Below are 25,295 nucleotides of genomic sequence, written 5' to 3' on the forward strand. Positions count from 1 at the left end.
ATATTTAAGCTTTTGTGGTTAGTCAGTAAGTGTTTTGAAGGTTTTATTCATGTTTTGCTTCAGAGTTCATGTGCTGCAATATGCTGCTTCTAAATTTAAACAGATTTTAACTATCTCAAATTGGCTCAAAGATGTGTTGTGATGGTGTGGCAATCAAGCATGAACATTTTGGACATTTACAGCATTCCTCCTTAGCCTTTTTCTGTCTTGAAGACAAGCAGGTGGTGTCTGAACATCCAGTAGGAAGGCATGCTTTTCAACTAACACATTTATGTACTGCAGCAGACGTGAGCCCTCATTGTGAGGGCTATAATTGTATAATAAAGTTGTTTTAACTCGAGTTAGAATGTTACCACATTAAGATATGTTTAGTCTACTCATCTCAAATTCAAATATAGGTCAGAATGCGACTTTTGACCTCAGTGATGGGTTTTCTCTTGAGGAAAACATGCATTAAACACAAAACACATCTTCAAAAGAGAAAAGCTTTAATGAAGAACATTTCTATTCTGATCTGATGGAGTCAGCAGGGGAAAGGAGATACAAAGACTGAAAGAAAGGCAGAGAAAATAAACATTGCAGGAGATCTGAGGACTGCCTATAATCTTCATGCTACCTCGTAGCTTTAAACACATGCACTGCATGCTTCTGCGCCTATACCCAAAAGTAAGAAGGCTACTGTGGAGACACACACACACCCTTTCATACACACTCAAGACATGACCATCCTCTCCAATCGGCGCAGATCTCATGAATATGATTGACCTTTTTTTTTTGTTTTTTCTCCACTGTATGCTAAGCGTGCATAAAGGGGGAAAGACAAACTAAACAGAGGCAAGCAGAGTTAATTTAGAACAACACATTATTGGGTGCTCACAGCAGATATGGAAAAGGACAATCTAATCGATAAACCGAAAGAATGACAATGACCTCTCAAATCAATGTCTGCACCCCATTTTCTCACTGTGAAAAGACAAAGGCTCCAGTGCAGGTGCTGCTGTTGTTTTGCTTTGTGCAGTTTGCACCTGTGAGCGTGTGTTATTTGTACATGTATGGTGCTGCGGTGGAACAGTTGCCAGGACTAATCATTATTTAGCTGTGGCGAGGCTGGAAAGGTCAGCAGTCTGAAATGTCAGGCTGTGTTCAACAGGAGCCAGATGCAGTCGTGCGCTGCTCAAGTGTCCAATTAAAGAGGGCCGAGTGAGGTTTGAGTGGGTCTGCGTGTGGGAGTGTGTGTGCAACTTTGTGTGAAATGAGAAGGAGGGAGGGTAGAGATGCAGTGTGGGTGGGTGTGGGCTTTTTTTTTTTTTTTTTTTTAATCAGCGTTTGCATGTATTAGTCCTATGGAATGTGTGGAGAATATTAACACTTTACAGAGAGTTTTGATGCTCCCGTTAGCTTTTCAACCAATGAAACCAGCTATTGATTAAACTGATCAACAGGGTCTTAACATTTTGCATTTTTGGCGATATACACAATGTTGCCAAATGTATATGCTAACCTATCCAAATCAACAAATTCACATGTCGCAGCACACAGAGGCTGGTTATAAATGTTTAGTAAAAGACTTAGTTCATTCAGGAAATTGGGGAATTTCTGCACAACTAAATATCCCACATTCAACTTTTAGCTGCACTATGTCAAATTATGACCAACTGGGAACAACAGATACTGCAGATGTTGAAGCACAGTGTGCAGGGAGACAACAACAACTCAACTGCTACAGAAAATTGCTGCAGCAATTACTTGATAGGTTTGTGTCAAGTATTACATTCATTGGAGAGGTGATTACGTTGCCTTGCTGTTTTTCCAGTTCTCATCCTTAGTTTGAGTGAAGGAAGGTCAGAATATTTCAGCCAAGAAAGACATTTTGGAGAAGTTCTTGCTCTCAGTGTATTAGGATTAACTCTCCATATGGTTCCAACATCAGTGTGCAACAGTTCAGAAAGAAAAGTCCAAAAAGACACAGATGAGTGAGTTTGGTCTGGAAGACCTTGACTGGGTGGTCCTGCTCAGGATAAGCGAGAGCAGAGACTTCTCATCTAACTTCTCATGTAACATCAGTGTCTGATGTCACAAATGTGCTTCTGAAATAAAGTTAAAAACTGCATAAAACCTCCCAGAGGAGTGAAGGCTGAAAAAGACGGATCAATATCAGGTCATATGCTTGTCAAGGGAGATGAGCTAATACTTCTGCATTATCAGATGGACACACTGGTTCCTTTATCTCTAGAAACCAGTCTAGGATTTATCCCACTGAGCTGAATTTCTCCAGTAGAATTTCAACTGGGCCAATCAGTGAGCAGAAGGAGGAGTTGTGAACGATGATGTCGATTTCCTGTGTTGTTAAAGAATTGAAGTCTGCCTTCATATGTATGTGATTGTAGACAATGGCAGTGGAGGAAGTGAACGAGGCCATTCAGTCCATACTGGCCACGCTTCCAAATATCGAGTAATTAAAGTCGTAGCAAGAGGAACGCATTTTGCTGGCAAAGATGACGTGGTCCTACTCCCCATGTGGTAGTTCATACTGCATGGTTCATCCAGCTGGTGCATTACATGCATCATAGCCAAATGTTTGCCACTGGGTAAAATCAGATCCAATCATTTAAAACTTCTGCAGAGTCCACGCCTCCAGAAACCAATCATTTCTCAGAAGCCGAGGATCCAGACCTTCTGTGCAAAGTGTAGAATAAGGGGGTTTTACCAGGCAACAGAAACATGCAAGCCTAAGAAATACTATGAAATACTAAGAAATGGTATGTCAAAATATAAGGAGGCAGTTACAGATTAGTAATGCAATGCATTTCACCAAATGAGTTACAACGGATAAAGTCAATGTTTTTCAGTGCCCATCAAAAAAAAAAAAAAAAACCCTGATCTTAAATCAACAGAAAATTTGTGGGGAGAGATGGAAAGGTGAGAGCAAACAAGCTGTCTCTTAAATTTTACTATTTATTTTTTTTTAAAGAAAATTGGCCAAAGTTCAAACTATTGTGAAAAATGTATGATTAAAGAAAACATCTGAAAATGTCTCCCTCTTTATTCTGGCATTTTGGTAATCATAACAAATGAACACGAAAGGTTGAGCAGATTTAGACAACAAAACCAGGGTACCAATACTATGTACATACAATGCTGGTTTTATCTGAGCATATACATAAAGTTAGGCACCTAATGCTTTTCAGTGATTTCTTTCCTTCTGTAAGTTAGTTTTACTTCAGTTTTCTATGGCTATATCCTGTGCGAATAGATTTTTAAGGGTGACTCATTCTTTAGAGTAGCTAATGAACACCATTAGAAACAGAGACCAACAGAACAGCAGGGGCAGAATCCTCATCAAATCAGATTTTCCCTCTCGGACACAGTGCGTTATAAAGCCACTAGAGCCTATTAGTTTGTTCACACCCTGTGATTCCAACTGCTGCCCATGCAGTGAAGAAAATATGGTGAAAAGGTAACGATGGATCGAGTACAGAGGAGGGGAAAAAGAAATCCAACATTTTTCTGCTAACACACAACAACAGCAGCAATGTGATTAAATAAGATCATTAATAAATAACGGCGGCTAACGAGAATGCTGCTGAGCCAATCAAGCACAACGAAGCATCATACAGAGAGAGAAAGACAGGTGTGGGGATGATGAGAAGAAAGGAAACGAAGGAGCGAGAACTCCTTTTAATCTGCAGGTAGAGAGAGAGAAGTTGTCCTGTCTGTGTCTCCCTATCGGAGTCACTCTTCCTGGTTTTCATACAGGAACATAATAAGCTTTACTGTGTTCCCAGTGTGTGCGCACGCATGTCCATCCACCTGCAAAGAATAGTAATAAAGCGGGTCAGGATGAAATATGTCTGCCAAGTTAAGGATATAATAGACCTCTCTTCAAGGCCGCACAACAACAGGCTGAAAAATGGCCTGCAATCATTTACGCAGCACACACACACACACACCGAGCTCCGCAGGAGCCAAAGAAAGGCGATTCTAACAAAGAAATATTCAAAAAGCCATTTCATCCTGTGTGGAGGTTGAAGACCAAGGCTTGAATGATGTCAGTGCCGCGATGCCAACGTTTCAAAGCCTTTCAAACAAAGTCAAGCATTAAAGACAAAGGAAAGCAAATTCAGTGATTTTATGCAAACACGTTGGGTATTTGTCATTTAAAACCATCATGGATGTGAGGGCTAGGTGTAACATTCATGGCTCCATTATGTAGCAGAAATGAAATAAAAGCCGATCTGTTCCTGACATTTGCAATATATCACACCTGCATCAATGCAACGGCCTCATACGGTGACTCTTAAAAATGTACACAACCCTACTGAAGTACCAGAAAAAAAATCAAACCAGATAAATAAATAATGGCCACATGTGACTTTGTCCTGTACAATTTAAATAAAGTATACACAATATATCTGTTGGAAATAAATAAACAATAAGGTACAAGAACCCTGTTCCATAGATGTTCCTACCTTAAAGTTAATTTTTGTTTTATCCAACAGGACATAAAATTCTTCTGTAGACGTCTGTTGGCATCCCACATCTTGACCAGATGTCATTTCCCCATTGTGAGGATTTTCCTTTAACACCAGAGCATGGCTCAGTCATTCAAAAACTCTTCTTCATTTTCAGATTTCTAGCAGAAAATTGCAAAGTTTGGGTGAAAAACATCAAACTATTTATAATGTCATCCACTTTGATAAAAACCTGCGCTTAATAAGAATATCGAATATTTCTTACCAACTATAGCATGGCTTATTATTATGCTGTTACTATAATCATATTTTAGTCACAAGTCTTCCTGAGTATGAGTGAAACTTCCGCTTGAAAGTATTTCCACGTCAGACTTAAATGAATGAATCCAGTCCATATTTTATTTCAGTTCTGTGTGTGGCCAATACTTACAACTTATGAAAATACATTTCCACAATGAAGGCACAATACAGAGCTAACTAACAATAAACTACTTTTCAGATACAACAGTTTAGGTTAGTACAGTGGCATGATTGTGCACATCTTAGCTCTGTACTTTTTTGAAGCACCCTTCACGAGTTCACATCTGCCATCATAGCAAAGCCACTCCAATTAAGCTGAAATGAAGTTCAAATGTAGTACCAGCTCGATTATATTATTTAAGTAAAGGTGTAATGTTTGGTGAGGTTGTGGAACATTTTGAAATGTTCAACATGTTCTTCATGAAGCAAAAATCTTCCTGTGTTCTCCATAAGTAACAGTGTCCTTAGAATAAGTTTCGTTCAAAGGAAACTTGAATGGGTTGTGACAAAACCACCTGGGCCAGAATTTCAAATACTTTATTTGACCCAAATCAATACAGCACCAGAGAAAGAACATCACATCCACAGTGAAAGAGGGTGGTGGAGCTCCATGCTCTGTCATTACTTGTCCAGTGATGAAACGCAGGTTTTTGTCAAAGTGGATGAAATTATAAATAGTTTGATGTTTTTCACCCAAACTTTGCAAGTTTCTGCTAGAAATCTGAAAATGAAGGCTTTTATTTCATTTCTGCTACATAATGTAGCAGATGTTAACTCTTGACAAATTTTTGTGAAGAGTCAGTGCAGCAACGCAGAGGTTAAAAGGTTAAGAAAGTCACGAGTAATATGGATTATAAATTAGTCATTTAAAATTCTGCAGCTTACTCTGGTTGTGTCTCCACAAAAGGCTGACAGTACGTTCTGATCGGATCCGGAGCCCAACACGGGATCAATTTATCACATAATGTGTTAAAAATTTTCATCATTAAATGCTGACATTTTCCAAGTTTCTTTTTTAAACCATTGTTGAGTTTTTTTTGTTTTATTTTCCAGTTGGTTAGGTCCAACTTCCACAAGCTGTAGTTGAACAATATTTTTGGTTCAGTGGGAAAATGTTGCAAAATGAACATCAAAGTAATTGTTTGTGGTGACAGATCTGAGAATTTTCATTTAATTCAGTATTTGCAGCTTTTTCTGTGGTATGTAATTCACACAAAATGTAGCTATCCACAGATGCAATGCTACTTCACACATCATCAGCTGGAATGTATAAACCAGCCAATCCAGGAGCACCGTTTGTTTTCCTTGGCAGCGATTGGCTGTACCCACTCAAGCCTGAAGATCCAGAACACCTCGGATGTTAGCTCCTATGCTACTGTGAAATCGCGCTCCACCGAGTGTATTAAGCTGTATTTGGAGTTCAAACTATTAAAATAAGCAGTTATATGTGTGTGTATAAAGGAAGTCTCAGATTATCAGGGATTTCAGCCCAAGGTTCACTGTACACATCTGAAAAACTGCAACTTGTACCAATTTAAAACATGAATGCGTACACTCAGCATTTGTTTCATTCAATTTTTCATTGATTTGAAAAACAGAAGTTATAACATTGCATATTTTCTTTCCTATTATAGAACCAAGAGACTCTCAATCAAAGTCACATGAAGGCTTGAATAACATTATCAGATAAATACAGTATTAAACACAAATAAGACAAAGACGTTGAAAAAAATTAAACTTAGATATTGTTATAAATTGTACGATTCAAACTTTCAGTTCCAATAAACGTTTCCAAAAAACATAAAAAAAAAAAAATAAAAATAGCAAAAATATTGCAACAGCTTTAACTTTTCACCCAGACAGGAAGTGTTTCATTGCGAGGTAGATCAGTGTGACTCACTTATTTCTGCAGGATCAGTGACTCATACACAGACACACGAGAAACTGTGCCAGGACAAGCAAGTCTCAGGTGTTAAAACTTTCTGAACGACCAAAACTCCAAAGATTGGCCATCTGGCTGCACGCAGTATGGCGTGCCCTTTCAGAGGAAGATATCAGCTCCATCGATCCACATAAATAGATTCAGGTTCCTTTAAAGTGCGGAGCGGATTTAGACTGGCTGGAAAAGGCTTTGATCAGAACAACTTATGATACGACTCACAAGCTTTCTGAGGTACGACAAGCTCAAAATAGGAAACATTGCAATTAAGATGAAAATTACTTTTCCATGCTTTCTTTTTTTTTTTTTTTGGATTTGAAATGCTCTTTCAACAAAACAAGTTTGATTCTTATCAAAAATGAGACAGGAATTTTGAAGATAATAAAATATGTAAACCTTCATAAAAGTACCAATTTAGAACTTTTTTTTTTTTTTTTTTACAGAATTACAGAAATCCTATAAAAACTTATTACTGAACAGATTTTTTTTTTTTTTTTTACATATTTCCACTGGAGTTTTTATGATTTATATAAGTGATGAGCTCAAAGTTTTTAAGGTTAAAAGTGCCATCACCCTAATCTTTGGGTTACTCCACAGATTCTCAGTCAGAATCACGTCTTAATTTCTTTCAGTCACAAATAAAACATTGTGAAAGTTAAAATATTACTTTAAATCTAAATCTACCAGTGGCATAAATTATTTTGGTCTTAGTTATTCCTTAAAAATATCCCTATGTAAGTGTCTTTCTTTAGTTAAGATGAGGATGAAAACAAGATGTAACAAAGGAAAGACACTGTAACCACTATGTAACTAAAGCTTGAAAAATAAGTGGCTGGAAAAGCAGAAAAGATCAATTCTTTTTTAAAATAGTAAAAAAAAAAAAAAAAAAAAAAAAAAATCTGTTGAAAGCCACTGCCATTTCACAGAAAGTTGCCTAATCAGACAACATGTTTATTTAGCCATTAAATTAAGGGGATAAGCGCATTTTTCCTTCTCACTTCACAATTGGAGATGAAGTTGTTGTTTCGGTTCTCTTACTAGCTCATATTTTCCCAAATTCCTTGTTGCCCTCTGTCAAACAGTCAAGGCCACAGCTGAGTGTTGCCTCTGCCCTGGACCTGAGGAACAGCTGCAACGTAAACATGCTAAATTAACTGGGTCTCCATGAGCCTCACATACACATTATTCTAATCAAAGCATATTAGATCATCCAGATACTTTAGTCATATGGGTCTCGGTATCTTCCTCGCCGCTGCCATCTGTTTCTCCCCACTTCTCCTCGCTCTCCATCTCAGTGGATCCCTCTCTCACACAGCTGCCTCTCTGAGAGGCTGGCAACGATTTCTAACTGAGCAGCTACTTTGTGACATGTTCCCACTTTCAGTCAAACTTAAAGCGCCATATGCATGGCTGACTGCATGATGTGTTTCTGAGCTGCACATTGGACACAGTTCAAAACTACTTTGCACAAAACAAAAACAACAGGCTAACATATGAGGCGTGTGTGCTGAATCATAATGAGATCTGTTGAGGTACAGGGAAAATATGATTATGATTGCAACATTTTTCTCATCTTCATGAAAACACTGTTTGAAGTTGTTATAGTAACATGTGTCGCTCATCATCACTCGAGATAAATAAATAGTAGAGCAGGAGTGATTTATGCAAAAAGCAAACTGAGAACAGGGCATGTTCAACAAATCACAACCTTTGGTATTTCTGAGTAATGGAAAGATGCACATTTGGACGTAGAAGCATCTTTTATTCACAACTTGACATAATCCCTTGACGTGAGTGAGTTCAATGAAACACAGAACTATTTTTATTTTACTTTTACAGAACCTGGTTCCTTAAAGGAGTGACAGAAACCGAGCAGGTGTTTAGGGAGAGATTTGAAGAGGCCATGTGTCCGTTGCTTAAATATTGAGACAAAGAAGTCAGTACAAATACGTGGCTTAAATCAGATCACCATATTTGCATATATTGACTCTGAAGATGATGAAAGCGAACATTAAGCGAGAAAAAATAATTTAAACACAAGTGTCAGTCCAGGCAAATCCTGACAAATATTTATCAAAAGTTTGTGTTCCTATAAGTTTCTAATAAAATTCTGAAATATTTTTTAAATGTTTTTGTGGCAGAAGTGGCTGGTGTTGATGGTAAGACAGGGAATGAGAGAGAAGTCAGGAAGATGGGCAGCAAAGGTCCCAAGATTAAGAATCAAACTACGGACAGCTGCGTCAAGGACTAACAGCTTCTGTAGATAATGGCACCCGCTCTACTTCCACATAGTAATAATAATAATAATAATAATAATAATAATAATAATAATAATAATAACAATAATAATAATGCAGAACAAATTTTAACAGATCAATAAACTTTAAATTCTTTTGAAAATTTAATGCTGGAATTGGAAGACATTTTAAATGTCCATAATAAATAAACAAAACAATTGAAAGAATAAATAAAACGAATTCTGAACAACCAGACTGAAGACTTTTGTCATCCAGATTTTTTTAGAGAGAAAGAAAAGAGAAAAAAACAAATTATGCAAATTGAAACAATTGAGTTCATTTTAATTTATCCCGCGGTGAATTGATTTATTGCTACAGAGTTTGACCATTTTAAAGGGTCATCCATCCTTTCAACCCAGTTCTTAGACATAAAGGTTCATAATAATGATTTGTTGTACATTGAACAGTACTCAGGCTTTAAATATGCCACCCACAAAGAGCACAGAAACACAGACAGAAGTGAAAAAATACTGATATATATATATATATTTTTTTTTTTTTTTTATTTTTTCAAAATCGTATGCTGTGCACATTGCGACTTTAAAAATCCACGGTCTTCTGACATTTACCACATCACAGCCACAGACAGCCCCCTTAAAACGGGCTCAAAAACCAGATCAGGAGGCATCAACTCAGCAGTGGTCCTGCTGCAAGGCTTCTGACAGCACAAGCAAAGCTGTCTCTGCTCTTACTCCTCCGTCCAACTGTGCAGAAATGTGCACACGGCACCCAGAAAACAGCATGTTCTTCCTTTTAACACCTCAAAGTGGGTCTCACAGTTTTGCTGGCACGTTTCATCATTTCAAATCAATATCAAACCAAGTTATAGAACAGGAAAAAAAAAATGTATGATTCTGAGCATTGGCTAATATTGAGCTTTTTTTTGGGAGGTGGGGGGATCATAGCAAATTATGTTTATTTCTGCATCGAGGTGTTGCTCTGTTGGGTCGATTGCAGGTGACAATGAAGCCAGGGAAACAAAATCCCAGGGACTTACCAGAATTGGTGATGGTTAGCAGGTCCAGACGTCTTTGTTGCTGGAAGAAAAAAAGAAAAGGCAAGATAAATGTCACAAAACGGTAAATCAATACCTTCATCAATTCTAATATTTTAGTTTTGCAGAAGTATATTGATTTATCTGGCATGTATGAAATTGATTTGCACCTCTGAATAAAACTAGCAACAGTTTGGCCATCTGCTTAATGGTAAGACTTAATGTGTACAAATTTATTCAGAGTGCAGGTCATTTTAGCAAAATTGTGGTCACTGAAAATGAATTTTAATATGAAAGAGAAGAAAAAAACCTGTTGGAGAAGCTCTCATCTCTAAATACCCTCTTAAGAAAATGGTAGAACCATCAAGATAAGCCTTGGTTTGTAAGGACCCTTTGCCCATTACTGTGTTTGTGTGTTGAGCACCTTGTACGTATGGTGTTGTGTTTCAATAAAGCGTCCAATTTTACACTTGATCTCTCCTGCAGGTAAGGAGTGTGGAGGAAGTGTTAGGTTTTGGCTCCCCTTGTTAATCTGCTGCAAGCCTACATGAACACACACAATAGCAGATCGTAGACAGATACTTGACTGCTGAGCACTGTAAGTAATCAGCACCTCAGAGTTCCTCATCTACCAGTCTCTGATAGCCAAGAAGATCTCCACATCCAAGGAGAGCATGAAGGGTCTGTGCTTATGTATACAGAGTGTGGCAGTGAGTGTGTGACACAGTGCGGGGTGGGTCAAAGTCAGCTGCAACATTTACAACGGTGGACGCCATTAACATTCAAGCCCCATTCTGGCCATTTCGAAGGAGAGAGCAAAGAGATGTTCAGCAGCACACTTGGGGGCTTTTCTCTTTGAAGACAGCTCTGCATTGTAGAGAAAAATCCTCTCATGAAGCTGCTAGACACTTGTTTTAGTTAGCTGTTAGTTAGCCTTTAGCTAACACATAGCGTGACTTTGTTCAGCTGCCATTTCTCATGTACCCTTAAAGAAAATACATTGCAACTACATTCAAAGGTCACCTCATCAGTAAATGGATTCTGTTCATGATTTCATTTGAGTATACATGGAGCCCTGTGAAGGCGGCAGAGGTTTGTTGGAGTACATTACTGAACAAGCAGCAGCATCATGGAGACCAATCAGCAAAGCAGGCAGACAGGGATGAAGCTATGCAGAAGTTTAAAGGAGAGTGATGTTATAAAATATCTCAAGCTTTAGACAGCTCACAAACAACTGTCAGCCAAAAAAAGAAAAGAGCGTGGAACAACTCTCTAATCAACTAAGAGGCCCAGGATAACTCTGGAGGAGCTGCACAGATCTGCAGCTCGACAGGGAGAATCAATTAGTCACAGCAAGTCACACACCCCTCAAATCTGTCCTTGTCGAGTGGCAGGAAAAAGGCTAAACTAAAATTAAGACTAGACTAAAAAACAAACACTACACAGAAGCCTGAACACAGGGACAGACTAAACCGAGCCTCGTTTTCCTTCCTCCTCAAAATGAGCTGTCGACCTGTTACAAAAAACATGGACAGAAAAAAAAAAAAACAATTCTAAATAAATTGTGAAACTAAAAATATGGAGCAAGACTTTATGTCCATATAAATCTGAATAGAAACAGAATTCCAATAACATTCATCCTAAATGGTCTATTAGGTATGTGGGAACAGAAACCGGTGTCAGACTGCAGGTTATTAAAGGGGTAAGGATGCTGAGGTTGGTGACAACGTAGCAGCAGAGGTCACTGTGACAACACGAGACTCAAACAGGGATCATGCACTCTGCTCACACAGATTTATACCCACATATCTTTAACCCACCAACCTTCTACATAAATACGGAGCAGGTGTTGGTACTACACCAAAAAAAAAAAAAAAACCTGTAATTAATAATGTGCTTGTTCATAGCAGAAACATGCTATATTTTCCCAGGAAAACCCTTTTTAAATCTCCCTATGGTGCAAGGCAGATGGCCATTCTCCATACTTCTTCTGTGTTTTTTTTTAAAGAGGTATTTCTTCGTTCTGCTGTGTAAGACCACAGAACTAAAATAATTAAAGATTGACATAAATCTACTGATTAGTTAGGCAAAGGTTGACAAAAAACTGAACATTAAAGTCTGCATGTTTTGAAATGTATGGATTATACATAATCTTGAAGAGTGGGTTTGAAAATTGAGAAATAAGACAATTATTTCCTACAAGTGACTAAGTAGGTAGCGCAGAACGACTAAGATGAAATAGTGGGGTAGGTTGTGTTTGGTGAATGATTACGTCATTGACATTGTGGCACTTTTGTAAATAAAAAGTATGATTTAAGCACAATAAATGAGTTCTTGGATTGTACTGAATCCCTCATCCACATCCAACAGTCGCTTGCTTAAAAAGTAAAGCATGAATTTAATGCTGAATACTGGAAAATGCATCAGTTACATGTATTTTACGGCTTTCAACTAATTGGGAAAACAATAATTTTGGAAAAGAAAAAAAATATTTCCCGACTTGGAATACGAAATGTTTGACAAACTTAATAAAATAACACAGTAAGGTTGAAGGTTTCTAAAATGTTCAGTAGGATATAACACTACTACAATAACAAAATTTAAAAAAAAAAGCCTTACACTGTTGTTGCTTTGTGTAATATAAATAGAGGGACAAGCCCCAAATAATTTAATAACCTAAGTACTCCTCTCTTTAAACATTTGCCATGTTAATTTTAAATAATATAGTCATCAGTTATCATTCATTTACATAGAGCCTCTATTAAAGTGAAATAGCAAACTCATCTTTATGAGTTTTGTAACGTCACATAGATAAACTTTCCTCCAACACAAACTGAATCAAAAACTGTTTTAAAAATGTAAATTAAGGCAAAGTTCAGTTTTTGTTTCAGCTAAGCAAAAAGCTTTGACGTAGACTAACGCAGGGAGAAAATGGCAAATTAGAGGGGAAAGCTGATGTGACCTGTTGAAACCTTATTAAATTAGTTTGATTAGACAATCACACAGACTTTCCCGTACATTCCTCTGGAGGATTTCAGCAACGAAATGTGGCACACCAACTTCTAATTTTTATCAGCACAAGTATAGCGTAATAGATGGTAAACACACTTGCACATAATAAAACTGAAACATCCTCCAAGACACTGCCTTACTTTTTAACACTTCTTTTCTCAAAGACATGAAAACACACCCAGACACTTGAACAGTCGCACTGCGCTTAAACCAGCAAATGAGAAGTGTGAGCGGAGTTCATTCTGGGACCGCCTAAACGCAGATAATGAATCTGTGATAGAGAATTACAACACATTACCACCACTTTCTCTTCCTGCTGCTTTTGTTAGTACCAAAATGGATAAGGTGCTTAGTGTTCCTATGGAGGAAGACACTCGCTCACACAGAGAGAGGAAAGAAGGAAGAATCTGAGTCAGACAGAATAATATTAGGGAAAAAAGCATTTCAGGGCAGAAAATAGGATTGAATTAATCTTTATCGAACATAGCTGAGAGCTGAGGAATCCCATACTGGGTGAAGACAGCCCAGCTTCACTTCCCTGAACATACACAGCAACAGATTACTCAAAATACAAAGAACCTCAGCTGCTATATGAATGACAACCCTGTAACCCTTTAAGCTCGACTGTCTTTCACTGCCTGGAGGCAAGTTTTCAGAAGAGAAACATTTGAGATGCATTTTTCTTTTACAGAGAGAGCTTCGCCGACTGTTGTAATGAAACGCCCTCTACCCGGGTCAGAACTTTAACATTCAGAGATTTTTATTTTTATTTTTTGCATGTCAGTCCAAATGGTCTCGTAGAACCGCAGATTAAGTCAAACCAGGAGCATGAGGAGTCTATGATAAAAAAATAAAAAAAATCTAATGTGCAATGTGCTTCCCTGGTTTGGTTGCATACAAATAAAAACTGCATAAATAAATAAAAAAAATATTAACCACATCATAAAACCAAAACACAATACAATTTAACGAAAAAATGGAGATAACTGATCCTTCTAAGTTTTACAGACAGAGTTTTCTATGTCGATCCGTCTGAGAAGGATGTTGAAATGAGAGTTGGACCTCAAGCAGGGGACACTCTGTGTTTTACTGTCCCTGCTTTGTGATGCAGATATGATTCTGAGAATTTGATTTCATCTACCATTCTTACTTTCTGTCTTCTATTAAATAAGCCTTATAATAGCCTTATAATTTAGAACTAGGACATATACCCTTTTACTTTTTGGATTCTGGTAAACTAGTAACCTCCTCCTAACTCCTAATTAGCTTAAATTATATTCTTTATTTTTTTTTTCATAATTTTATCAGTAAAGAACAGATTGTTTAAAAGTAAAATTGATTTCAATTGATTTCATTAGTTTAAAAAACAGACAAAAAAAACAAACAAAAAAACAAACATTTAATGTGACTTTAACCCACAACCTCATCTGATTGACTCGTTATTGAATTTAAACCAAACTTGAATGGAATTGATTAGTCAACAATTATTACTGAAAATCCATCCGTCGAAAATCTGCAGATGCTTCCAAGAAGTGACTCCTGACTGGACCTGCCAGTTATCAGGTCAAAAAGCAACACTACGGATGAGAGTCAAAGGTGAAAAGCGCCCAGCTGTCTCTCTTCCCTGGCCAGATATTACGCAGTCGCTGAGGAGAATGAAATCACAAATTAACCCACAACGCCTGGAAAGATACAGCAGAGAATTTTTTTTTTTTTTCCTAGACATGTCATCTGAGCAGAAAAGGTTGGATCAGTCCTTCTATTCTTGGATGTTTTATGACTGTAGGTCATAATAAAGTTCGATCTTTACCTCCACAACTGGAAAAAGCTCAGCTCTGCAAAGACTTCCAAACAATAAAAAATTGATATTCTGACCAAACGACAGACCATAGTTTCTCTATTTGTGTTTTTATCTGATTCTATAGTAAGTTTCTATTATACTCTCTAGAATGTAAGCAGAATTCATTTTCGGTTTAACAAATTGTCTTCTAATATGAACCTGGCAACTGCCACCCCTCTAAAGAAATCCATACCATTTTAATCAGTATAAATATGGTAATTAAAAGAACCAATCTGCAGATGAGACAGCAGACCGTCCCAACATCCTAATCTGAGAGAAAGCAAAGGAACAAGGAGAGAGTGAAATGGAGTGTCAGAGGTGGATAAAACCATTAATGCACTAAATCCCTGCTTTATGACTAAATTAAATATTCATACACAATCTAGCCCAAACCCATTTGCCAACATTTCCTACAGAATTTACTTTTCATATTTGGTGATTTTTATCTGACACACATGAAAGAGACGGAGGCAGGAGAAGGACAGAGGAAGGAGAAGGCTGTCTGGGACAGAAATGATGAGCCACAAAAAACCCAGCCAACATTGTAGCTCATTTAAAATTAATTCTGAGTCAATATGGCTAAATTACTTTGCAGCATGACGCATTGTGCAACTTTCTCAGTTTAAATAAGTAAATAAATCTCAGTTGTACATATAAGAACAATCTTGTTAAATCGGGATATTCATAAAGTAAAACCCTATTTGGAAAGGATATATTGTAATGTGAAAAAAAAAAAAAGTAGCTTAGCTTTAACTTTGATTTTCATTAAGCAAAAAAGTGCATCAGAGAACAGACAGATGCAGAAACAAGCCCCAAGCAGTGATATAAATGCTACGCCGTCATCCCTGCTGTGTCAACACACATTTGCATTGTTTATATTTAATCGCTTGGCTTTGTTTATAGCTGTAAACTTTTCAAATGAGTGTGGTGTATTTAAGTCTGTAATAAATTCATTTTTATCTATATTCGAAATCATTAATGTCAAGAGCTTGTGTTATGGTCCGAGCTTTCTTTGTTTTGTTTTTCTTTTTCGTTTCTTCTCCCCCCTTTTTTTTTTTTTTTTTTTTTTGGTGCGCTTGCTGCTTCCCTCCCCTTCCACCAGGTATCGCCGGTTGGCTAGGTCCCTGGAGATAGGCGGTCACCGACCCTGTAGACACAAACCTGTGTCTATTTGGAGAAGGCTGCCGTGGAGCATTTAAGAAGCGGCTGGCCGACACTCCAGTGCCTGAGTGTTTGCTTACTATGGTAAACTCTTAGAAGGCCCTCTGAGTATCATCACTGTTGTAACCACTCGTTGTGTTCTCCTCTTTCAGGTGATTCCTGTAGTTTACTGAGAACGTAAGACGTCCCCCCTTCAGCCTGCACTGAAAATTCCCACGAACCTTGAATCCACCACTAACCACTTTCCCTCTGGTTGACAGTTTGAAGATCTGGTTCCCTTCCCAGAATCCTGATCACCCCTTCTCCTCTCTACCTTGAGTTTTCATTAAACTTTATCATTGTTCAAATCCTTCTCCTGATTGTGTTCTTGCATGTGGGTACGAAGACTAGAACCGAACAAGACAGCTTGATGCTTGCACAAAAGTCTAAAAAAAAAAATATAAAGATGAGCGACAATTAATGAAACACATTTGAGGACATGAAAAAGACACTTTATTTTAAGACCAGTAATTTCCATTTAATCTGGGCAGAAAATTAACTAAAATTGAACGCTGAGATGCTACACTTTAGGTCCAAATTCATTATAGTAATGTTTGAATATGATAAAAGGAGCGCTCATAAAGAATAACAAAAAGTCTTCATGTTGGTTACCAAATAGTAGTCCTTTTAATGAATGTGAACAAAACATTAGTAAGTGGTTGAAAACGTTGTTGTTTTACAGACTGAAGTGATGACATGATAGTCGTATCTGTCCATTATTTTTGGAAGTAATAGGTATAACTATGGAATGAGTTTTATCCCTTCATAAACTGAGGACTAAATTCACTAGAAAAAATGTTTGGTGAATATAACTTGAAATAATTATTTTTGCCGATTAAAGCATCTACAACAAACAACCACGCCGAGAAAAAGGGCAAATATTTCACATTAATTTGTGGTTTTCCTCCCTGCATGCATAAATGCCTCAGCTAGTGTCCGTAATTCTGTTTAGACAGTTGGACATGTGCAATTCCTCCCTCCTGTAGTGACCACTACATACCTCCTATGTAGTGGTCACTTTGGTGAATCAATGCATCAGAGTGCTAGTGACGATGGCTGGCAGACTTTCCATGCACCCCTATATTAGAGTAACTCATCAGGTTCAAGATACTCAAGGTTGACTGAGCTTGAATCAAGTCAGCTGTTTTGTAACTTAAAACCCTGAATATATTGGTTAAGGATAAAATAATGCAAAGTTTAGAGACAAAATTTGGTGAATCAACTTCCTGGAATGCCCCTCAGCTCAGATGAGGCCGAAGGTAAACTTTTTAGCTGACATGCAAAACGTCTTGTGGGACAGAGAACTAAATTTGCATGTCTTTCCTGAAATAAATGAAGCTAACTACTGGGCTTCAGTATTTAGCTTCAACCTGACAGAGGCTGCAAAAGACCTGAGACTGGGGCAGAGGTTCACCTTCAAGCATGACAGGAAACCTAAACATAAAGGCAGAGGTACAATAGATTGGAGTAAAGCTCCATCAAAAGGTCCTGGCTGTCCACAGAGACACACTGCAGTGCCAAAATCACATGCAAGGATCTGCCTATCATGTAGACAGGGTTACAGGAGGGGTCACCGGTTGATGCCGTTCACAGTGAGAGCATCTTTGTCAACAGTGTGACTAATCCAGCTTCCTCCAGCATTTCCATCATGCATCAGCTCTGCATACTTTATTTGGACTGAGTCACTGTTTTCACTTTGGCATTTCTTAAGCTAAACCCCAACCACACACACACACCTGAAATTATATGATGCACTTTAGCTTTAAAATGGAAAAAAAAATAAAAAATGCTGTCTGTGTGCTTAAAGTCATCATAGTCATTGTCCCTTGGTAACACAGAGCTGAGGTGAGGTAAGAATGAGATAATGGGATGAGCTGTTCGGGTTATTTCTGGGTGTAGCTGTCTGGCCTACTGAAATCCTATACATAATGAAGTCAGAGAAATACAGGCAGTAAAGACACAGGGGTTACAATAACTGTAAACTGTAGTGGAAAATGGCTGCTTGCCAGTAGAATAAGAGATCATCTCTCTACTTACACAGGAGTGTCAGGTAATGTTAGCTGTGGCACAAAGACAAGCTGGGAGATGATGGGAGCAGCGGGGATGGGATGTAAGGCGATGTTGCGTGACCGGGAGCTCTTAGTTAAAAATACAACAAATTACATAAAACATTTATTCCTTCAGAGAGCAGAGATCAGCCTCTTCCCAGGGGGACGGAGAGGACGGCCACCTGCACAATGAGCACAGTTTTTCTTCAACCATTTTCACTCCATAACCTTGAATATCATCAACTGCTGTGTTGTGACAATTTCCAAAACAGCTGGTAGGTTTTTGACAGCACATTGAACCATCTTTGCTCATACAATGTGAAAAAAACAACAACTTGATCATTAAATATTTATAAAAAAAAAAAAAAAAGTGACTGAGTTTACCCCCTCTCCCAGGTTAGAAGTCCTTCTTATTAAAAACCCCCTAACTCTGGACTCTACACAGCATAACCACCGTGATCTCCTTATGTATTTTCAAAGTTATTAATGCTCAGTCGGTCTAAAAAAAAAAAAACAACTTGATATGTCAGGGCAGTGTTGCTTTCAACAACAAAAAAGGAACTACAAGCTAAGATAGTGACATTGTTTTGCTGTATTCTTGCATCTCATAAAATAAGGCATTTGTTCTGTGCCTTTATTAACTGGTCACACATTATTTAAAACCTGGATGATCCTCTCTAGATTCTCTTCTACAGTCTGAAATGTGGATTTGAGGTTAATTAGTCTCTTTAAAGTGCCTTTAGGTACGAGAACATGTGCATGTGTGTCTCTGTGTTGCCCTGCTGTGCAGTTCTGACTTGCCCATTGGAGGAATGAATGACCAAAATATCACTATCACACTGTAGTTGTTTCTATTTTATTTATCTGAACCACACATGTTCTTTGAAGAAAGAAAAACTAACAAATGAAATATGTCAGTTTCATTGGGCATAAGACATCTTTTAACACAACTATCTGCTCCGAGACTTATTGCTGGTCAGAACTCACTAAGCTACATCTGACTGAATGTTTACCATTAATCCAGGAGCACAAAGACATTTCAACCACACAAAAAGACACTAATGGTTTGCTGCCGGTACTCTGGGGTCTGTATCTAGTTGTTTGATGTTATTCAATTCTCATGCTATTCAAAGATGCACCTACTTGGAGTTTGGTCAAATATGCTCCAATATCTTTAAAAAAAAAAAAAAAAAAAAAAAACTGACCTAATTATCAGTTGGTTGCATCTTCCTCTACTTGCCGTACCAATTCATGTTTAAGTCTGTGCATGTCTGACTGCATACCTGCCACTGCATACATGTATTTAGGAGTACATGAAGTGTGTAGATAAGTAACCTAAGAGCCTCTGCTGAGCTACGACTTTTCAGCTTGACCAGGCAAAGAATCAATGGAAGCATCTTGACACTGGGGACCAATCAATGACTTGAGAACACTGATAGCATACTTGATACTTCCACACACAAGCGGACTGAAGCGGACTCGGACACATACAGATGGGCTCTATCTATCATCATATCCCCACTGGGCTGTGACTGACCCCTGCCTGATGGAGTGATGGAGGAGTGACCTGATGTTTACCAGGAAACGGCGAATCAATGCTCGTCAAGTTGCAGACACACAATACCGCAGCACTGTGACTTAGGATCAAGGACTGTCGTTACTATTACTGGCTCTAAGCAGAGGGGAAAATATTAACAATAGGACTCGGTATGAAAAACGTTACCGTTTTGTGCTGGAGGAATTAAAGTATCACCAGTGTTCAGTTACTGCAGGATGTTTAGCATATGATGTGGATTAAACTGTAAACTGGTTTAAAGATTATCCATTACCATGTAGCTAAACACACTAAGCATCTGAGAATAAGAAATGTTTTAATCCACCTAGATACTGTAGTTTATCGGTGAGTGAGGTCGGCTTAAGAGGGTTAGAGGATTTTGTGAAATACCTAGAGAACCTAGGTTACATACCTTGGTTCTTATTTGTGAACAACCTCTCAAATACGTTGCATAAAATAACTCAAGACATCTTGTATTCAGCTCTGTCTATACTTACATGTACCTCTGTTAAAGATGTTCTAAAAATGTTGAAATATTTTAAGTAGCATAATCCTACAACTAAAAATTTTGAACAACCAAACTTCAAGTACGAGTGCATTTACTCAGCTAAGAATTGTTATTTAGAAAACAATAGAAGCCACATTTATTACTCTCTTCATATGAAAGAAAATGCAACGCAGGTTTTCATCATTCGAGTTTGCCTGATTGTCTACGTTTTATTAAATGTCTCAAATCGGGATTATACCACTCAAATAAATCGTGGTGATGGTTTACAGGCGTGTTTGTGTCTTCACCAAACAACATTATGTGCATTTTAACAAGACGTCACAAGATCCTGACCTGTGGAAAAAATAAAACACAAAAAGAGAGAAGAACTGCTTTACATCCTGGTGGACATATTAAGCTTTTAATCAGTTACAAATTCAACAGACACGACTGATTGCACAAATGTGAAAACGATCACGAACAATATGGTCAATTTTCATTGCATTAGTGCACCAAATGGATGTGTTTTACCTTATTTTCAAGCTTCTGAGCACAGTCCTCCATCAGGACGTTTAGGAGAGTGACCTTTCCGTTTTTATTATGGTGTGTTGTCTATTCAGGTGTGGGTTGAAAAGTTGTTATCTTTAAGAAACATCACAATACAAGCAGCATAGTGGAAAATCCACCTGGCTTTGGGGGTTTTATATTTCCATTATTTTCTATCAGGTGGGTTCAATCAAATGTGAGACAGAGAAAATAGAACTGAGCTTCCTCCATTGGGACTTGGAGCTCAAGCCTTCAGAGATGTCAACAAACTTTTTATGTTTGTGTGACAGAAACCGCTGCTCCTGCTTCTCACAACAATGAACTTGTACGTTGACTTGCCACTTCCTCCATCGCTACAGGAACTGTATTGGCGTATCAATAGACAGGACTCGAGGTTGAAAAGTTCACCCGTATCTCCTCCAGGGCCTAATTGGAGCTGAAGGTCAGGAGACGTGTATTCTTCTATTGGTTTATCGCCTTGATGGATCCAGCAGCAGTAGTAAATGTGCCTGCGTTCAAGCCTCCAAAGCTGTTCTGCTCGCTCGTGACTCTCTGCCTCCAGTTTTCGATTCAAAACCAGTTATTTTTATTTTATTTTCTGATAATGGCCTAAACTGATTTAAATGCCTGTTATCTTCAAATGAGCAGACAAGTGAGAGACATATTAGAAAGTAAATGAAAAAAAATGTTGTGTGACTAAAGCCTTTTACTCCAGCACAACTTTTCCCATTTAGCGGAGTTCAATCAGGTACTGGAATGAAGGGCTGAGCGGTTCTTTAAAGCTGAAGCAGGCTGCGCCGCTGAGTTTACTGGTAATTAAGCAGGACAATAATTAGCTGCATGGAGAGAAAAGAAAGGATGGAAGTGTGGGGAGGGAGGAACGGTGGGTAACTCAGAAAAATACACAATTAAATGGCAAGATGTGTGCGTGTGTGTGTGCGTGTGTGTGTCTTCTCTGTGTCAAAACAGTCAACACCCTCTACAGATGTTGATGTGTGGACCAGATGGAGGCACTGTTTGGTGTCTGGAAACTTTTAATCACAATTTTGAGAGAGAGAGAGAGAGAGAGAGAGAGAAAAGCTGAGAGAGATGTAGATGAAGCAGGACAGTGAGCAAACACTGTTTGTTTGAAGAACACAAACTCATCAGCGTTCACAATAATTTCCTTTCTCAAAACACTTGGGGATGAGATTTTAAAAACCTCTGGTCATGTTTGTGGGATCAAGGTGACCCCAGCGCTGGGTTTGAGTCAACCCAGTGCTGCTGTGGTTTCAAATCAATATCTAACCTTTTTTAAAAATTTATCTCTGGAAAGGAAGATGATTTATTTAAAGGTAAACCAAATTAACCTTGTTTTACTCATTAAGCAAAATGTGAAAATGTATATTCTTATTTGGAAAACTAGGCTTATCCTCAGTGAAATAACTTCAATTAGAGACGTCTACCCCTCGGTTTCTGACAAAAGCCTGAGAAACGTTTACCAAGCTTCTCACTGTGAGCTGTTTGAGAGTGTTCTTCCATATGCAGCTAAATAGATTCATTCAGATTCACAACATCTAAACAAAATTCAGATTTGTGCTTTGACAAGCCATTTCTAACACACATATTATATGCAACGCTCAATGTTTTCACTTCTGTGGTTCTGTGAAGCACCCTGTGTGGAATAAGGGCAGCTACAATGGTGATTGACAAATAATCAGAGGCTGCTTAGACGGGCTCATCTTTGTGGCGATATGATGCGACCACGGTCGGTATAAGTCATTAATTTTGTGCTCTTAATGATGTTTCATGGGGTATGTTCACAATAGCGCTGAGGACAGAGATAAGGACAGGGCTGGACGGTGAATAAGAAACAGGTTTCTGGAAGGATACCGATAATTTCAAATAGAATCAACTTTCCTATTTGAATTACACCAGAGGCTCGTTGATAGACTTGCTATATGTACATATTATATGTTGCATAGTAAATTGAAACTTGCTTGCACACATAATTCCAAGTTTTAAAATCATTAAAATTGTTTGCTTTATAATAATTACACCATTGAGAACACTTTAAATAAATGCCCAAAATAAATACTACACTTCAGCTCATAATGACTGCAGCCTTCCCCCCCCCTTTAGATGTGTGAAAATAGTGAATGTGAGAAGGGGCTTTTATGAGCATGCATGCACATTTATACCACACCTGTCTGACCACATGACAGAAAAAGAGGCAAGTAAGCCATCAGATAAAAACCACTGCCTTCCCTAATCATGGGAAATCTTAAAGTCATCAAAACAGACCAATAATCTTCATTAAAACACAACAACGAGGAAGAATTGAGGCAACCAGGAAGCAGACATGAGAAAACATAAAAGTGTCCGATGAGATTTCTACAGATTAGGTCAATTTTAATACTTCATATTTCCTATTAGCTTGCTGGTTTAAACAACTCACCTGATACTTCAGCCATTCGAAAATTATGAATGTGCTTGGTCTTTTGTTTAGGGCTGCACTACTAAAGAAAATTAACTATTTGAATTCTCTCACATAAAAACTTAGATTAAATCGTAGGTGATAAACGCTTTGTTAGAGAAAAGCAGACAACCAGAGATGCAATCATCAGGCATTTTCTGATTTCCAGTTTTAATCAAGGTTGGACAGGCTGATTCCAATCTTTTTTTGTCTAGAGCCATATTTTTTTTCAAAGGGACAAAGACACAAAAAAATAAAATGTTCTGAAGATTTCTTGATAAAAGTAGTAATTCTAAATGCAACACACAATGAAAGAACTACAAGACCATCCCCATTTATGCACCACAGTACATATCCACAACCTGTGTTTGATTTTGCTCTTACCAGTTTGATAAATTTAATAAATTAGACATATTTGATTATTCAGTGTGCTGCCTGAATATCACCAAACAAAACCAAAGGGAAAATTACTCAATTCTTATTTCTAGTGCTAACAACTAAAGGTCCTTATCAATAAGGTATCTTTTTAATCACTGTCAAGTATCAGTGCCCTGTGATGATGAATTTGCCATTAGCAAATAAGACAAAGCTAATTTAATAAAAACAAAAATTGGCACAAAGAGCTATTTCCTCCACTATATTTAGGTACTTTAGAAATTTGAAATATACAAGTTATACTTTTCAAACTTTAAATAATTACAGCAACAAAACAAAAAAAGTCTGATGGTGAAGTCTGCAGGCAAAACATTAAAAAAGTGACTGGAATTAGCAGTTAGTGTTGGTGCAAACCTCCAAACGTTTTGTTGACCGTTTACAGTTTGGTCCTGCAACATGTTGATCGGCTCCAATGGAATAGTTTTTGTTAATTGGTAGTGGAACCTCTTTGCAGCTAATGACGCACGGGCATAAATTTTACCTTAGCCTCTTCCCATGCCCACCATAAGGGCTAACAGCTTCTTTGCCCTCTCCTGGACTTTCAGATCCTATACTGGTAGTTCACTCAAGGTCTCCCCTTCTCTTAAGAGTCTCTTCACCCCTCCTGAGATAAAAACAAACAAGAAAACTGTCGCCTCACGCATCTGTAATCACCTTAGCTGTATCCGCTGGTACTGAGGGCTTTTAATTTGCTGCACTTTTAATTTGTTTTCACAGCAGTTTCAAGCAAATTGAATTTGTTAATTAAAGCGGCAAAATGAAATGCTGAGCATTATTGACGAGGTGCTAATTGGGTTAGTGTGAAAATTGGAGGTGGGGTGAAATGGGTTGGGTGGGGGCTAACGAGAGGGTAGGGGCAGAAGAACTGGGCATTCTGGGGTATTAACAGACAGGAAAAATCACATTACAGAGCAGTGCAAGAACGGCTACATGTGCTTGAACCTGCGTTTGCTTCACTCTCCGCTGTTACGGGCCCCTCAGATTAAGATGTGGACGTAAGTAGAGATAAAAAAAATATATAAATGTGCTTGTTTCCTCAAATGTTTCACAAGTTTGGCACAATCAAAACAGATCTTTGGCCATTGATAGTTGCATTTGTTTGGGATGCAGACTCTTCCATGTTAAAGACACCAAGACGTTATAAAGCTTTTAAATGTACCTGCTAGAGAAGGAACCAGCGTTTGATTTATAAAAGTGAAACGCTGACTTTTATAAACTTAGAGGAAGGCACAAAGTGCAGCAACGGGACAATAAACCTGGAAGTTGAAGGCATCTTTAAACTCTCACTGACCAACAGCCACTGTTTCCAGCCAGACATCTTTTATCAAAGAATATTTCTTTCACGTTGGTCAGCGTTCAAAGAGATAAGATTATACATCTTGAGTCAGTCCCCTACTCCACCCATTTTGCATTATTTATACTCAGTGGGCTCCCTCATCTGGTGGATAAGTCATGCTGTGAGCATTCATGGGAGACACACTCTTCCCTCAGGGTAGACCTTGTTTATTTATTTCAAACACGTGTGTTCCAGTATTTTTTTTCTTCAGCATATATGCAATTAGCCGAGAAGCTTGTACTGCATAACTATATATGTTTTTTCTTTTAACTTAGTGAATTGCTTATTGGGCTGTGGCATCATTATAAATACCAAGCAGCATTCTGCATTCAACCTGGTCTTCAGTTTAAGTATTTTCTTATAAAAAAAAAGGGGGGGG

General features: G+C 38.0%; 1 protein-coding gene across 1 annotated transcript in view; it reads right to left on the reverse strand.

Annotated features, from left to right (window-relative positions):
- Positions 1-25,295, reverse strand: part of agbl4 (AGBL carboxypeptidase 4) — a 221,390-nt gene that overhangs the window by 100,582 nt on the left and 95,513 nt on the right. The window contains exon 3 of the mRNA XM_015034512.1: positions 10,006-10,045. Within this exon, the coding sequence (XP_014889998.1) occupies positions 10,006-10,045 (40 nt within the window). The remainder of the gene's footprint in view (positions 1-10,005; positions 10,046-25,295) is intronic.

This window comes from Poecilia latipinna, unplaced genomic scaffold (assembly GCF_001443285.1).
Source record: "Poecilia latipinna isolate Pla-1442-1.1 unplaced genomic scaffold, P_latipinna-1.0 Scaffold301, whole genome shotgun sequence".
Lineage (NCBI taxonomy): Eukaryota > Metazoa > Chordata > Actinopteri > Cyprinodontiformes > Poeciliidae > Poecilia > Poecilia latipinna.